We start from the raw sequence: 16,839 nt of genomic DNA, 5'->3' as shown, positions 1-16,839 counted from the left end.
ATAGAATGTGGAGCGGACACCGTGCTGGCGCACTGAATCGGAGAAAGACAGGTCCATGTGGAAACGAAACGGGCTGTACGTTGATAAAGCGCTCTCTACTTTTAGATTGTGCTGAGCATTTGGTCCGTGTCGCGCGGTCAAATCCGTTTCCTCGGTAATAAGCCGTTGCTTTTCCCAAGCGCAGTGATTCATGCTTCCCCTACACACTGCGGCCGAGGTTGTTCGCGTCTGACCGCTTTCTCGAGCTTCGCCACTCTTGGCGCTAACAGGGCTCGAAGATTCTAGATGTCTCGTGCTCATTTTCACATCTCGACACCCCATCCCCTGTCAACTGTTTTTCTCCGAAGACCACTTCGGAAGCAAGACAACATGCGTTTCCTACACAACAAATATGAAACTTTATTGAAGATAAACATCTTGTTTCTTCTCACTGCATGACGAAGTGATGCATCACAGCAGCTCCGTCTCGCATGTCGCCTCTGCGCTTCCAGACATGCCAAAGTGATACACACAGAAAAAACGCTAATGGCTTTCAATGGACAACCGACAGACGATACCGTCGGAGGCAACTCCGTGGGGATATACAGATAAGAGGTGCCCAGCGTTCTTCGGAATAAGTGAAAGACACGCGCACGCTTCCAGTCCTACTCTAGAACTGTTATGTGGCGTAGCTGTTAGCGTCGAACGACCACAAAAAAAACCAGCGAGACACCCGGCCGCACTCAAAATATTGCATCGAGTAACTCTTGCTTTAATGATGTACTGGCTGTCCTGCATGCGCCAGTGTTTCTGTAGACCGGAATCTCAGCAAACTACTAAAAACTTTTTTCCTGCGATTGCTGAATGCTGATACGGCTGGCGTCTCTTCCCTTCGTGCTACTTTCTCAGACCATTCCTTCCCAATGATAGTGGTGAAGTGCCGAGGAGACACCGCACGTCTCTACCCTAGGACGGAGGGGGACGGGGCTGAAAGACTCGGTGCAAGTGCTAAAGCGCAGAGATACAGAAACCATTCCAGTTCCTGGAATTCCCATGAAAACCTAAGCTGAGGTTGCCTGGTTCAGCCCCTGAGAAATCAACATTCGGCGCCACGGGGTAGCCAAGCGCAGCAGGGACAGACCCACCCAGATGGCGTGTGTATGAACAGTACCGTCCTGCAGCAAGCGCAACCTGCACTTTTTCCCCCGGGTGCAAACCGTCAACTGATGCATCTGCATTGTATGGCTTCAGTCAGGCTGGAGCTCCGCTCGCCTTGCCGAGAGGTAGTGATCTCTGAGCTCCTTCCCACACGTCTAAACCCCGGACGCTGCAAGAGCCAGTGCACGTGTCTCTCCGTCACCTCGTTGGCGGCCGTGGGACTCTCCATCACGACGCACCCCAATCCCGAATCCCCGGGAGGGGCGCAGAGCTTGTCAAAATCGATTCCTCAGACAAGTTAAGAGACAAACGTTCACTTCTGGATGCGAAATGGGATCTCTCACTGGCAGTTCACTGAAGCGCACATATGCATTGACGCTCTACTACCATTGGCTACGAGAGAAAGAACCAAGGAACCTCCCGCCTCGCTTCGTTCCCACCCGCCTCTGGGGAGGTCCCAGGCAGATCGCAGTCCTCTCTTCCCGTGTTCCGCGCATTCGCAAAGACCGGCCTTGCTTGACAATGCGGCGGGTGGACGCACCCCCTTCTCACTTGGTCGCCGCCGAGGGTTTCTTCGGACGATATCCTCGAGCCAGATCAGCGACGGCTTGATGCTGCACGAAGCAAAGTAACCCAAGAGCATATTCTGAAGAACCGCGTTGCTCGAGGCGCTCCCCCGTTTCGCTCGGAAACCAGAAGGGCGCACCACGACTGTCGTGGGGCCTTGCGCACGAGCTCAAGCGTCCGCCACACTTCGGAAAAAGAAAAAACTAAACTAGAGCGCCACACGCACATGTCTCGTGCGTCACCTAAGCTACGTTGGGGGGGCGCGCAAGAGTCACCAGCGTTCTCGACGCGTTTTGCTATCTATGTCGACAAGTCCGGTCACACGTCGTGAAAGGAGGTAGCCGCATAGCTCGACAGACACCGGAACTGCACGAGTTGCACACGGACTGATGCTACGGCAGATACGAACGTACAGATGCACCCACAGCATTATCTGAAGAGGTGACCAGTCGCCCTTCGATCTACTCAGGTAAGCAATAGGCATATGCAAGGCGGGCGAGAAATACCTCCTATCTGCAGATTGAATGTGCTTAGCCGACTCCCCTGCATGCATGGCTTCGGATTTCGACCAGGTATTTTCTTGGACATAGTCCCGATGATGTTCACTGCCTGCCGTTTTATCGTCACCTGGTGACTCGCCGTTATGAAGTTGTCCTCAGCTTCCCGCTCCCGTGCCTGCCCTTCCCGTTCTCGCACACCGGGAATCTGCGCTTTCTGCCTCTTGTCGGTTTCGTCTCGCCCCGCCTTCTCACCTGCTTCGGTCCGAGTCTCTTCCACTTCAGCACGTCGGCTCTCGAGAGCTTCTTTCCGGGAGCTGGCATGGCAGTGGTTCGGAGAATGAGCCGCAGAGGAGTACCGGCGAGAGAGAATTCCTCCCGCATCGTGTTGGTCAGCTGCCTCAGGTAGTGCACTGGAAAGGTGTTGTACACGTTTGACCAGGCGACAAAGGTGGGTGGTCGGGCCTTGACTTGAGTCACATACTTCACCTGGCACTTGGACCCGAGGCGCCAAGGAGGCGGCCAGCGAAGCACGAATTCCCGCAGCCACGAATTCAGCTTCGAAGTCGGAATTCTTGCGTTCCACCGTCTGTACAGCACCATAATCTTCGTCATCAGCGTCTCCACATTCTGCCCGTACTTGGCTGCAACGAAGACCACTGGGCAGCCCTTCAAGTGCCCCAGGCCAGTCTGGAGACGCTCAAGAATCTCCCTTCGAAGTTTCTCCCGTTCGTTCTCAGGCACAAGATCCCACTTGGTTACGCAGACAGCTAGACAGCGGCCTTCCTTCTCGCTCGCCAAATGCGCGAGCGCCAGTTCGTGGCTGCTTATTGGCTGCCCCGTGTCTCTTGCCAAGGACGCGTCGATGCAGAGAATGCAAACCTGAGCGTTTCGGATATTCCGGAGCGTTTGAAGCCCCGCCTCCAACAGGAGATCTGTGTGCCGCATTTTCCAGCCCCGCGTCACACCGGCCGTGTCAATCAGCCGAAACGGATGACCCTGGAACGTCCACAGCGTTCCCACAGCGTCCGTTGTCGTGCCGGGCTGACTGTCGACAACCATTCGCTCCTCCTGAAGCAGGGAGTTTACCAACGTGGATTTCCCTGCGTTCGGACGCCCAATGACGGCGACGTTGATCACATCGTCAAAGAGGAGTTGCCGCCGAATCGGAAGGACGTAGTCGCGAGCGGCTTTTGTACGGAGACGCTTGCGGAGAGAATCTGGCGGAGCCTCCACAGAGAGGCCCGACGCAGCGGCCAACTCGGCCTCCGCCATCTGAATCTACGGGCGATCGCAAAGGCATGGGCGCACAGCCAGCAAACACACAAGATGGGGAGGCAGAGCCGAGCAACCCTCCCAGAGATTCAGGGAAACTGTGGGAAGTCATGTGAACGGGAACTCCACGGTGCGCCCACGATAAGAACGACCGGTCCGTTCCTGCGTTCGGACACGAAGAACCGGCACGCCTCTCTCTCCGTTGAGGCATCAGCGCAAGTCTGTTTTACAGGTTGTGTGCACAGGCGAAGCTGCCCGTTGCCTTCCTGAAGCACGGGAATGCGATTTCAAAGCTTCGTTCTGTCTTGACAAGTGACAAACAACGGTGCACAGGCTATGACATCTGCAACACAGGCTCCACGCCAGCTCCCCGGTTCCGTGCAGGAAATCCAAAACGCGAGGGTCGTCTCTAAAACTCACCTCTTCCTTCCCGAGAGTCGGAGCAGCCCCTCCATCCTCTCCGCTTCCTTGCTGCAGTCGTTCGTCCTCATTGCCGCTTCTTCCACGCGTTTGACTGTCGGGGCACTCAGCTGAGACCGTTCCTTCTGCTTCGTTGTTTCTCCCACTGGCCTCTTCTGTTTGCTTCATCTTCGCCGCCGATCGAAGCTTCTGTCAAATCGGCGGTCACAACAGCACTCGTGGACATCAGAAACTCTGCCTCTCGCCTGACGCGCCCCCCTGTCTCCCCCGCGTAGCGCCGTCAGTTGCCAAGTGCACGTATGCGCGAGAACGGGAACCTTGAGACGGGATATGGTGTGTCACCCTGCCTCGGAGAAGTTACGATCGACTTTTCCTCAGATGTCCTCAAGACACCGAGGAACTGGTGGCTCAATGGATTACCGACAAACGTCATCCTGTGAACATTTCTATCACCAGTGACGGCGGTAAAGTTGGTAAAGTGCGACGGTTGCCGTGTCGCTCCAATTGTTACCGCCGCGTCGGAAACCATTCACCAGATGTCACCGTCAAAATGACGTTCGCCACACGTGGGCTCCGCACTCCGACAGATGGTGTGTACGACACGCATAGCAGAGGCGCCCAGTCTGGGCCAGCACAGAAATGGTCTTTAACACACACCACTACGAGGAGATCAAGATTCCTGTCTGTACCCTGCACACGAAACGCGGTGACGCCTTGAAACAGGTGAAGACACAAGGCAACTGTTGCTCGGGGCAAATCTGCACTTCACAGTTTCGTCGACACGTGTGTGAGGGGCCAGAAGCAAGAGGCTGCGCTACAGCGAATCAACTTACCCTCTCCACGGCTGCAGTGGCAGCGGCGGCTGCAAGGGAGGTCTGCGAAAGGTCCCAGGGAATATATTGCGGACTGTTCGGATCTGAGAAATGCTTGAATGTCTCTTCGATCCCGCATTCCCCGTAGCGCCTCGCCATGCCCTCGATCCATGCTCCTGCAGCATCGGAAGGACGAGGAGGATGCATGCGCTCCTCAAGACGCGCCATATCCTAAAGAGAACGCACGAGGACGAGTGGAACAAGGGTTTGCGAGACTGGCCGGTGCAGGCTCATCTGCGTTTCGCACGACACACGCCCCCCCCCCGGCTGCGAGAGGACCCGGGTTTCTTTGATCTGCTCGCAGCTGAACGATGCAGAGAGCAGAGCGGAATGCAACTAAGGTACCGAGGCGTATATACTACCCCACGGCCTCCATTAGTACCTAGCTGGAACGGTAAAAGGAACGGGGCCCTTTCTCCAGAAACACACGCCTCCGTTTGCTGAACGGTTTAGGCCTTTACGAGCATTGTGCCACAGGCCTATCGAACGCATGCGAGGCATCACCCCTGGACTGGATTTTTTGTTGCAGATGCGCCGAACAGGGGTTTATTCTGTCCCCTACCTCCGGTAGCAGTTCAACACCCTCTTCGGTCTCATAGTCAGAACCTGAATCTTCCTCCTTGTGAGGCCGTTCCTCTGCCTCCGCTGGAGACTCTCCTTCACAGTCCGATTCCTTCGAGCCTTCGTCTTGTGATGCACTGTCTTCTACTGAGCCAAGAGCGCCCTCATCCTCTTCTTCCACTGCGTTGCTGCTCCCAAACAGACCTTCCGTGGTATCCTGAAGGTGGCCGACTTCAAGCACGAGGCGATCGTACAGGTCATCCATTCCCTGAGCCGAAGGACACAAAACACAATCAGATCGAGGAGGTGGAGAAACGTCGTCTCGCGACTCGTTACTTCCTCCTTAGTTTTCGCTGGACACACGAAGAGGCTCGTAGCTGCCCACAGGGCGCGAATGCACACACGCTGCAGACGGTGGCACCACACCTGTCATTCAAACGCGCGTCTCCTTCTTCAACGTTACAGGGAAAGAGCTTAGGATCCGGCGCCTCAGTGAGGCAGCGTTCCCCGAGGGCCCTGAGCGACTTCCAGAGGAAAAGTCAGGAGGCCCGAGCGCGTGGGAGAACAGCTGTCCTTTACGAAACCGTCTGTGCTTTGCGCCCATCGATATGCTCTTATGCGCCTCTGCATTGTTCAGGATGGTGTTTTGGGAAAAGCGCAAACCTCCTCTGGAGCGTCTTTACCTCAACAGGAGACCATGCCAAGCAGGTTGCAGCTGCTGACCCTTGATCGCATCCACCATAATACGCGTCAGGACGGTGCATCACGTTCCACAAGAAGACTCACTTCGTTCTTCTTGGCAGAAACAAGGACAGGCGCCCCCAAATGCAGATCGTAGCAGTCCGCGAGGTAGTCACCAAAGAAGCATCCGTCTGCCTTGTTGACAACGAGAATGACAGGAATGCGCTCGACCTCCTCTGCGTCTCCGGGATCCTGGTTCTGCATCCGTTCGTGTTCGGCAAGAGGCGAAAGTCGCCCGTTTCCGGCGGAGTCACGGGAGGCCGCTTCTCTCCCGTCGCGGCTGTGGTGGGCCAAGCAGTGATCGTTGCCGCGGCTCCATTCGCTCCAATCGTTCCCCGTCCCGTCTGTTCGAGTCTGCCTACTTTGTCTCTTTGGTGGTCCTCCGCCGGTGTCCGCGACAAGAGACACTCGACCGGCGGCGCCTGCATGAGCCCGCTGTCTCAGACTTCCTCCCCCTTCAGCCTGAGCGGCTGCAACAGACGCCGCGGAGGCTCTAACAATAAGCGATTCGTGCGGAAAGCGAGGCGTCGCTTTCTCTTGTCGAGCGATGTCCAGTCGCTGCTGTTCATCTAGCCATTCGTTCAGAAGACGGCTGAGCAGAACATCCACGGGCGTCACTCCTTCGGTTGCGTCGATGAGAAAGAGGACGCTGTCGGCATCTCGCAGGGCGAAGCGCACCTGAAGGAAACACGCAAACACCGGCGAAAGACTCAACAAAACGCGCTTTTCAAAGACACTCGATGGGCTACCAAAACCGGTCGCACGCGTAGCCGCCTGCAAGACACCCCTGCCAGGACGATGTTTTTGCACTGCACACGACGTTGTTTGAAGCAGAGTCCAGTGCCCGGGGCGGTTTCCTGTCGTTTTTACAGCTCTTGACGGAGATACCTGTTTCCGCATGTTGGTGAGCAGCGCGCAGGCCTCCGTTGTTTCGGTGTCCTCGAGGCCCCCCGTGTCGACAAGAAGCAACTGGAGACCTCCAAAGACTGCCCGGGCTTCCTTGCGATCCCGCGACGTCCCCGCCTGTGGAGAAACAATCGCCTGCTGCAGCCGCTTAAGTGGGGCAAAGGGCGAGGACGCAGCGTGGCCTCGCGTGCCGCTAATCAGCCGATTGAAAAGGGAGGATTTGCCGACATTTGGTCTGCCCACAAGAACGACTTTGAGGGGGCGTATGGACGGGTCTGGCGACCGCTGCAGCTTCGGGTGAATCCGTGAGATCGCGTGCGATCCACGCCGCAAACTGGCAAACGAACGCGTTGCAAAAGCCGCCCGGTGTACAGACGACGGTCGGAGGGAAGTGTAACTTGAGAGGGGCGTTGCAGCGGAAGACGACCGCACTGACAGCGACGCAGCCTTCTGCTGACGACGGAGTGGATCCTCGACCGGTTCTGATGTAGGAGCGGAAGAGGATGCGCAGGACCAGGAAAAGGAAACAGGGACTAGGCGAGGATGGTGATGCCCAAACGAAAACGCGCCGGGGGGAGAGGGTAGATGGACAGTTTCAGCGGAAGAGCCAGGAACAGAAAAATGAGCACTTTTGGACGTGGGCCAACAAGCCTCTGGTCCACGTGGTAAACGCGCACGGCTCAGTTGTCCTTTCACAAACGAGGGAGGGTCGTGGGATGGAAAGCGGAAAACCGAGGAAGGGAGACAGGAGTCTCGAGAGACACGGAGAGACGAAAGAGAGGGAACGCGATGCTCCTTCTGCGACGAAGGAGACGCCAAGCGACACGCTAGCGGCCGGGAATGGAAAGCAAGACAACGGAGGCAACTAAGGTGTGGAAGAGGCAAGACGAGTTTACTGGTGCCCAACTGGCGGAGAGGCCCCAGACAGCTACCAGGCACTGCGCAGAGAGACAGAGAAGCCGTGCCCAACTGGGCACTTCTCTTCTCTCGGTCGCTCATCGCCGGTCCAGCAGGAACAGCGGAGTGTGAAGCGATGTTTCCGAAGCTCCGGAAATACGAGGCCGACCATGGTACGGGACCGTGAAGCACGAAGGAAGAGGGTTCAGTTCACCGGCTTCACTCTACGGTTGACAGGATGTTCTAAGAACACTTTCGCGCGCCCCGCCGCTACACCCGAAAGGTGTGACGCACTCTATGGCCTAACTTCTGTTTTTTTCACTTTCTTTACTCTGCAGGTTTCCCCCCTCCAGTCGGTTGCGCAGATGCAGCAAAAACGGGTCCACACGGAAGTGTTGCCCGCCTGCGAAACATCTCTCTTTCTTGAATCAACTTCCTGTCCCAACCCGACCTGGGACGCTCTTAGGCCTCGCACCCAAGGTGCTCTTCGACTCCCGACGCGCGTGGTAGAGACCTAGGCAAGGACAACTACGGAGCGAAGCGGCCGGAAAGCGTGCGTGTATCTACGGTGTCTATACATGCAACGTTATCCCGAAGCATTCCAGTTTCGCATCCACCTGGTTCAAGACCGAAAGCCGAAACATGCGGCACACCCAGGACACGCTTCCGGTCCTGTCCTTCGTTGATCCAGGGGCAACCGACGGGCAAAAAACACAAGGTACGTTTCTGTTGTGTTTCGACTGTAACGTCCAGGGACTGCTGCTACAAACGTAATGAACAGGATACCTCGGACTGACCACCGGCGACGGAGTGCTAAGCTTGCCCGCAGGCACCGCCTTTCATCAAGTCAGGGATTCTGCACTTGCCCATATGAAGCTTCAAGGCGGAAACGGTGGTGAGAGGGCGCGGAGAATGCCAGTGGGTAGTACGAATTTTTACGAGGAGACATAACGGACAAAGCGGTGCACGATGAGAAGGCGGAGAGCAGTGAGGAGGGAACAAGCGGCACGAGAAAAGAAGCGCACGGAAATCAACAGCGCTGACGACTAGGAGTGAGAGAGAAAAATGATAAACACGGCGAAGACGGCTGTAATAAAGGGATCAGTTCTCAAATGTGCAGCTGCGCGAACTGTCTGAAAAGTGCATGCGCCCGGGATCCCAAAATGTCTGTACCTGAAATTTCTGTGAAGGAAAAGCCTCGCAGAAGGTATTTAAGGGATAACTGACGTGAACGATACCTTTTTACACACTCGAAAGGTCTTTCCCAGCTGGAAAGGGCAAGGCCCCCATCGTGTTTTCTGTGTTTCAGAACCTCCCGCCGTCTCTATAGGATTAGGATTCGGTGAGTACACGTCTCGTCTCCGAACGACGCACAGCAAGAAAGCCAGAGAAAATCGACACTGCAGCAGCGCAGCATACCCACAACGCATTATAAACGTAAACGGGAAAAGGTTTTGCTTCCGCGTGAACAGATCGTTCCCGGGTTATTTCTCTCAGAGGACACGAAATAACTGTGCAATGTCAACCACCGCCGTCCACGCTACATGGTGGAGCTGCGCGTTTTCGTTTGCCAAGTATGCTGCGCTGCCGCTCTCTTTCACAGATCAGAGGTTCGACGATCGCTCGCTAGGTGCGGAAATGGGGCCCCTGTATATAAATCACTCCTCTACAGACATTGCTTTAGAACTCTATTCTAGATACGCCGACGCTCTATAGGCAAAAAGTCGAGCGGCCACCGAGCAGCACCACGGGGGAAACACTTTTCTCAGAAGGAAGGACAGTTGCTGGTAGTCCGTCGAACAAAGATCCAGCATCCTTTGTGGGCCGAAAAGCTCGTAGAACTCTGCGTTTTCCATGTGTTCATCTGCGGTTGACAGAGAGTACTGATACGGTGCACGCTCCCCCCTCTACAGATGTATATGCTGTATTTTCGTTGGTAACAGACATCGGACATCACTCAGTAACGACATGCGGGAAAAGAAAAACGTGGAGCGTTTCCACAAAGCGCGTAGAATGCTGGCGAAAAGAGCTGTTCGTTTTGCCGAGACGGGAGTCGCGAAGGGGAGCACAGCCGGGAAAGATGAGATCGACGGTGCCCGTCGTTCGCCCACCACAACCTCGCCCAGCAGCGAGACAGCCAGAAGGGGGTTCCCGTCGCTGGCGAGATTTTTGGCCACCCTTTTACTTGAGGCCGTGGGAAAAAGTGAAAAGGTTATGATGCCTACGCACTGGCGTTTTTTCCATTTCAATCTCCTTTTCTTTGATGTCTTGAACTAATCTGTACCGTCCGTTCGACGACGTCATCTCAGACTACAGCAAAGAGGAGTTGAGACAGTGGCCGCAAGCTCCAGAGCACTATAGTTTCCTTTGGTCAGTCGCAGCGCAGGTTGAAAGGCCTCCCTTTTTGTCTCAGGATGTGACGACTAGCTCTCTTTTCACTCTGCTCCTGGGCTGTTCGCATGGCCACTTTATTACCTCGTAAGAGGAAACACTCGAGAGTGTGTTCGAGCACAGCAATCGCGAGACCGGGCGCCAGCGCACAGAAGATATTTCCGCGGGTGTAATGTTGACTGCAACAGAAGGAAGCGGTATTCGTGTTTTTCTTATTCGAGACCTCTCGATAGCGTTCCCCACGAGGTGGACTGCCTCGTGCACCGTCGGCTGTGTCTTCGTGGGATGACTCAGAGTCTTCTCATGCTTCTCCATGCACACCAACTCTTTGCCTGAATGCGAGGATTTTTGACATTCAGGAGGAAATGAATCTCATCTCCAGTGGTCCGCAGGTGTGCGACCTTGCAACTGGTGCTTTCTGTTAGCCTATGTTTGGATCCAGTCGCCACTATTCTGTTGTTACATACTCTCGGGTGCGCCGCAGACGCCTCACTTGTCCATTTTCCTGTCGGGGCACGTTTATTCACCTTCCCATTGTCAATTTGCACGCCCCCGCCCCCCGTTGCTCACACCTACTTTACTTTCTACATAACAGAGAAGGCTAAAAAAGCGGAAAAACTCAATGGCCCCTTGGATATCTCATATTGAGACGTCTCCTCCCGTCTATCCGCATGCGGCAGTCCCGCCTTCGTTCCTCGACTCCGGCGACCGAGGGGGTGCCTTGGCCGTTGCAGGCCGTTCTGAGGAAACGTCTGAGGAACCCCTTCTCAGGAAAAGGGGGAAAGCAGGCGGCGTGCGAGCTTCGCTTCTAACAGGACAAAGGAAGGGCGACGACAAAGGCGTCACAATGGTACCGCCCAGGTGGGACAGCAGAAAAGGTGTCGCACCCCTGGCACACGATCCGGTGCGCTACGTCGGACACTATGGTGACGTGACGCCGTCACCGTCCTCGGACGAGGACGGCACACCCAAGAGCTCGGTCTTCTTCCCTCCGTGCACTTCAGCAAGGTCTGAGGGGCCAGCCCAAGAGAGACAAGGCGGTGAACGACTGACAGTGTCGAAGAAGAGAAACGTTTTTTGGAAGAGCCGGTCCACGGCACCAGAGCAAGACCAACAGGAGGACCACCCCAACGGATCCGTCGAAGGGCCACCTTCTACCGGGGCGCGGGTCTCTTTTTTCAGCTGCACGAAAACGGACTCTCCACGCGACGCCGCTGAGACCCAGACAGGAACCGACACGTCCACGCCAGCTTGTTTGGGAGGACCAACCTCAAATGAAGGTAGCTCTGCGACGGAAAAGGCACTCTGGGGGAAGCAGTCACCACTCTGTGAAGTCGCCGTCGGCTGCATTTGCCGATGTATCACCCTTTGCCGTTCCGTCAGTTTCCCGGCCTTGTGGAGGGGCTACGGAAGGCATTTCAGTGGCCTTGTCCATGGGCAAACGAAAGCGAAGGAGGAAGCGGCATCTGCCAACCCGGATGCCCTCCCCTCTGGCCCGCGCGATTCTGCGAGTGTCTCAAGGACGTCTTTTGTTTCGATTTCCTCGACAAATGTTCCAGCTGACTGTTCTGGCGGTCACCACAGCGACAGCGCTACCAGCGGCGTTAATCATGAGGATTCAGAGAAAGGTGAGGAGGCATACAAGCGAGACGAGTCTAGTCTGTATAGATCAGGAGACCGGTGCGGACTTCCGCACCTTTCTGTGACCTCTGTTGAGGATCCCTGGACGTTTCTGGCTGTCCATCTTTCGTCCACATCTTCGCCCATGTCCCCCTCGTCTTCCCCCTCTGTGAACGGAGCGACATCTTCCTTCTCTTACGCGCCCCTGAGGCCCTCTGACCTCGTCGATCCTCCTCGCGCTTTCGGCGATGGTGCCGCTGAGTCGGACATTGGGACAGCGTCTGTCATTTCGTCTGGGGACTCTGGGATCTCTTCTTCCTTTGTAAGCTCGGCAGAGCCTCCAGGGAACCAGACGTCTGTACAGACTCATACGGGCAGTCAAGGCCAAGGGCCAGGAGACGCACCGGAACGTTCAGCAGACCAGGCGGGCTCTCCGGTCAAATTCTTTCACCGTCTCTGCTCCCGTCGGTGGGGTAGGGAACGGGAACGTTCCACAGCACCTGCGGCAGAAGATGCGTCTGCGTCCGCTGAGGCGTTTCATTCGCCCCCTCTTGGGGAATCCTGTTCTAGTGGTACAGAGGGAGAAAAATTAGAACCGGTGGCAACAGGGAAAAGCGAGGTGGAGTACGAGGGAAGTGCTCGTGCGATGAAGACAGAAGAGCCACAGGTCTTGGCAATTAGAAATCAGCATTTTGTCTCTGTGAATCCAGAGTTCTTGGCCACCACTGAAATGCCTCAGTTCGCACTTGTGACACGGCACGAAGGGCTTCCTGCAGTGCCGGGAAATTCCAGCGTTTCTGTCTTCCACGGGGAAGCGACTGTGCAGCGGGAACCCCTTACGCCTGACACAGAACGCCTCGATCCTTTTGGTGAAGATGGCATAAACGACGGCATGGCAATACACAGTCGCAAAGTTCGTGCGAAGGTGCTGAAGAGCTGGTTCCAAAGTCGGCACACGCGCCTGCTTAGCGCCATCGCTTTGCTTTCGATGCTGCTCCTTTTCTCTCAGTTTTTGACCCTGCCCGTCTGTGTTTTTGGAAGCGTTTTCCTGCTGAGTGCTGGAACGTTGATGATCAGTTTTGTTTATCTGATACGCGTTCATGGGCTTGCTGTGGCAGTGTCTCCAAAAACGGCAAAAATGTTAGAGGAGGAAAGGCTGCTTGACTTGCTGTACGTACAGCTGTCTTCTGGAAGGCACAGCTTTTACATTTCTCGCCTTCTCGCTCTTCTGTTCTCCAACCCGACCCCTGAAGAGGCTTTAGCACTTCTGGAGGGCTGGCACCCGCTTCTCGTCAAGGTTCTCACGACTCGAGGGATCATTCATGCTATGCCCAAGTCTTGGAAGTGTGTTTTTTATGGGACCGGGGAAGGAAGCAGGAAGATGGAACGGCGCATTGAGACGAGTCACGTAACCTTGCCGTGCGCGCTCGGCGACAGGGACGCCTTCGAAGAGGACGAAAACGGGAGACAAACGCAGAGGGGCGAAGCTGGTCAGGTGGCAAGAGTTATGGGGCAAACGTGGACTGAAGAACGAACGGCAAGACTCAGTGGAAATGACAAACGGCGGGATACGGTGTCAGCGCTCCACACTAGAGAGCCGGGACTGAACCGAGAACCTGCAATACGAGAGGAGCCAGATGAAGAAAGAAGAGACCCCATGCGGTGCGTGATTAACGGGCGCGGCACTTCCGCAATGCGTCGATATTTTTCCTTCTCGTCCTCCACAGACTGTATGGAAACAACTCCGCAGCTTCATCGCCCACAACCGCCACCTGGTGAAGCATCCAAAGACCCGTGTATGCTCTCTTGTGCACCTTACCGCGCACACGCATGTGACGTCTCTTCGCCCACGATGCAGCCGCAAGGGAAAGATGAAAGAGCAGAGTCTCCTCATTGTCTTTTGACTACGACGACCGAAGGACCGCTCTCGAGACTCCTGTCCAGAGCCGGCAGCGTTGAAAATAGCGCAGCGACCGCGGATGGACTTGTCGCAGCTCTCGACTTGAAACCAGAAGACACTCTCCCCTGGTCGAAGGAACTTATCCCACCTCCTTTCCCCGCTCATCAGTTCGTCCCCTCGTTCGACGCGTATTATACGGGCCGAGATTTGAAAACATCGAAACTCGAGAGACAAGCTTGCCAAGTCGTCAGCCAACTGGGACTCCGCGCGGGTAAGGAGACAAAGCAGGGTTGTCGGGCACTTCGAATCGAAGAGGATAGAGGATTCCCGAACTGTAAAAGCTTTAGCTGCTGCGGACGCTCTATGGGGATCCAGCAGAAAACTGTGTCGTGACGTAGATTGACGAAGGAAGACAACGAATTAACAATGACGCCCACAGTTACTTTGTGTCAAACAACCATGCCACCGAAGCCATCAAAGGAGTATGGAGACTCTGCGATACGTGCCAGTCCAGGAAGATTCAATTTATTTTTTATCATGGACGGTAAAAGTAGTTGCCTGTGGAGAATACACCGGTCAGGAAGTGGCTTCTGTTTCTTGTTCCCAAGCGCACGTTTCCACAGTCCTGACGAGCTTTCGTTCCGTCTCTCTGGACGCTTGCTTCTGAGCTCTGCGGGGTACTGACCCTGACTTAATTGGAAACGTTTTTTGTCTCTGCAACGTTTTCGGCTTTGACGCCCCATCCATCATCGTGTCGCCTCGGCAGTCGAGGCCTGGCAACGGAACTTTTCGTCCCCTACCTATCCTGCTCCTTTCTCAGGACCGCGGCGACAACTTTTTCCTCCTCTCGCTCCCGTCTTGGCCCGCCTCGTGATCACGAGGCTTATGACTTCTCCAGGGTTAAGAGCCTCCGTCGAAAGGCTAAAGACGAGGCTTCTGCCTGTCGCCGTCACGTGCGCTTTCCTCGCATCCCTCCTGCGGCAGCGAACGGTATGCTCGGCCACATTGTAGACATTCACAGTGCGTGTTGCATGCAAGAACCACTCGTTAAAAGTGTGCACTTTCCTGTGTCGATGTCCGGTGCTGACAATAGCTTAACTGTCAGTATACCGGCCACCGCAGAGACGTGCAGTCGTATACGTCTAAACCGAGAGGCTGGAAACGAGAAGTTCCGATGCGCCGTTCGTTCATATTAGACCTCCGCCAACGTGGGTGTTATCCTGCGTACGACTCGCTGCTGCTTCATACATGAGAAGTTTATGTGATAGTTTCCTGGGCCGATGCCTGCCGGTGTTGTTGTGCACAGATCCGGAAGACTTACCAGCGTCTGCCTCTGGGTTTCCTCTTTTGGGTATTGTTGTCTTTCTATCTCTTTCTTGTTCGTTCTCCGGGCCCTCCTGCGTGGCTGCTTCGTCTTCTTCGACTTCGCCGTCGGCCCTGTCACTCTGATCCAGCATTTCACAGGGCTGTTTCACCTATTTCAGATCAAGAATGCTGCCTCAGAAAACAAGGCACTATCGGCGATGACAAAGAGCGACGCATGCGAGGCTCCCTTTCGTTGGCGGTTCAAAACCGCGGCGGTCCTCCATTCTCGTCGATCCTGTGCTCTCCGCGTGCCACTGGAAGAGCGTCGCAGTCCTTTCCCGAAAGCAACGCTGGAAATATGGACGTTGACAGAGTAATTCCAGTGAAGGATCCTCACTGGGAAGTCTGTAAGGAGGTCACCACTCAGTTCTTTGTTGAACAGTTCTGGCCGTTCACACTGCAACACACACACGGGTATTGTCATGACGGCAAAAGAGACCCTGAAGGGCAATAGAATCCAGGAGAAACTTTCTTCCTTCTGTCGCTCACGCCGCAGAGGAAGATTACCGTCAGACATAAAAGTTAAGTAGCGGAACTTTTTTCTCTTGGGCGCCCTGTTTTGGGAGGGGCATCACACCATAGATTTGAAGAGGCGTGCTTTTTGTGAGCATGCGAGAAACCTTCGCTTGAATTCAGACTATGGTCGACTCAAAAGAGTTGTTGATTTGATGAATGTGGCGGTGACGCTGAAAGACGACGGATCAGGACGAGTTCGCTGGGAATGCACCAGGCAGAGGATCTTCACAGCCGGAAAATTTCCGGATCTTCTCTATTCGCCAAAGCCTTCTGTTTCGCTATGCTGACAGTTTCGCATAGTCAGCCCCAAAGTGTTTTTGACAAGCTTTTCATCCGGAATGATTTTCTCCAGTTTCTGCTCGTCGCCAGTCGAATAAAGTGCCGAGCTGAACTGCCAGCAGAAAAACAGAATTGACAGGCAGAACGACCGTTCGCTTCGTACGTCATTCTTGTTGACTTCAGTTTTCAAACATCTCTCCGTTCCTCCAATTTGATGAATAACTCTGGTTGATTTAGTACATGAACGAACACCGATGCCGCTACTGTCGTGCCCCTACGATATTCAAGTACGTAGAAGACTACATATGTCGACCTATAGCATTCTCCACAAGTCCAGTACCTTGCCGATACCCTTCTGTTGTTCTAGTGGTTGAAGGGTACATCCCGTAGGTTACAGCAATTCAGGGTTGGGTTGTTTGCCGGTGCCCCCCTCGTCAATAATCATTAACAGGTGATTCTTTTTGCGCCACGGTTCGTCCCTTGGATATTGCGTCAACACAACATGCGAACACAACACGTCCTGAAGCGATTCAACGGCCACTGCGACGACATTAAGGTTTCTGACGATTTTATAGTCATTGTGAGACAACCGAAATTTGAAGATGCTTTGTGAACTCGTTATTTGTATCACGGACCCGGCTTGGAATCACCTGCGACGACAAAGTCATCGTACACCTGCCGTGGTTCTCCTAGAGCTTTGATTCTCTTCCTGTGTGAATACATAAGTGAAATGATTCTCGTCTTACTGGGTGGTAGAGACACGGTATTATTTTTCAAAAAAAAACATCAGATCATTACGTGCCCTTGTTTGCCGTTTTTCAAACGTCACTACGCGTATGCTTCTGTGAAGGGGTTTGGCCATCGTTGAGAATTGCCGACCCGACTGGGAATTCTT

The 16,839-nt window shown here is 54.7% G+C and overlaps 2 protein-coding genes across 2 annotated transcripts; one reads left to right on the top strand and one right to left on the bottom strand.

The window, feature by feature from the left end:
• Nucleotides 1-1,685: 1,685 nt before the first annotated feature.
• On the bottom strand, nt 1,686-9,303 carry NCLIV_021910 (putative small GTP-binding protein; the record flags this gene model as incomplete). Its single annotated transcript, XM_003882385.1, has 8 exons — nt 1,686-1,751; nt 2,457-3,482; nt 3,897-4,085; nt 4,730-4,939; nt 5,331-5,597; nt 6,116-6,748; nt 6,959-7,310; nt 9,293-9,303. 8 exons carry the CDS (start codon nt 9,301-9,303, stop codon nt 1,686-1,688), a joined length of 2,754 nt encoding a protein of 917 aa, XP_003882434.1.
• A 1,583-nt stretch (nt 9,304-10,886) lies between these two features.
• Nucleotides 10,887-15,603, top strand: NCLIV_021900 (hypothetical protein; the record flags this gene model as incomplete). Its single annotated transcript, XM_003882384.1, has 3 exons — nt 10,887-14,073; nt 14,556-14,915; nt 15,053-15,603. 3 exons carry the CDS (start codon nt 10,887-10,889, stop codon nt 15,601-15,603), a joined length of 4,098 nt encoding a protein of 1,365 aa, XP_003882433.1.
• Between the last annotated feature and the right edge of the window lie 1,236 nt (nt 15,604-16,839).

This window comes from Neospora caninum, chromosome VIIa, assembly GCF_000208865.1.
Source record: "Neospora caninum Liverpool complete genome, chromosome VIIa".
Taxonomy (NCBI): Eukaryota; Apicomplexa; class Conoidasida; order Eucoccidiorida; family Sarcocystidae; genus Neospora; species Neospora caninum.
This window is presented reverse-complemented; position numbering and strand designations above follow the sequence as displayed.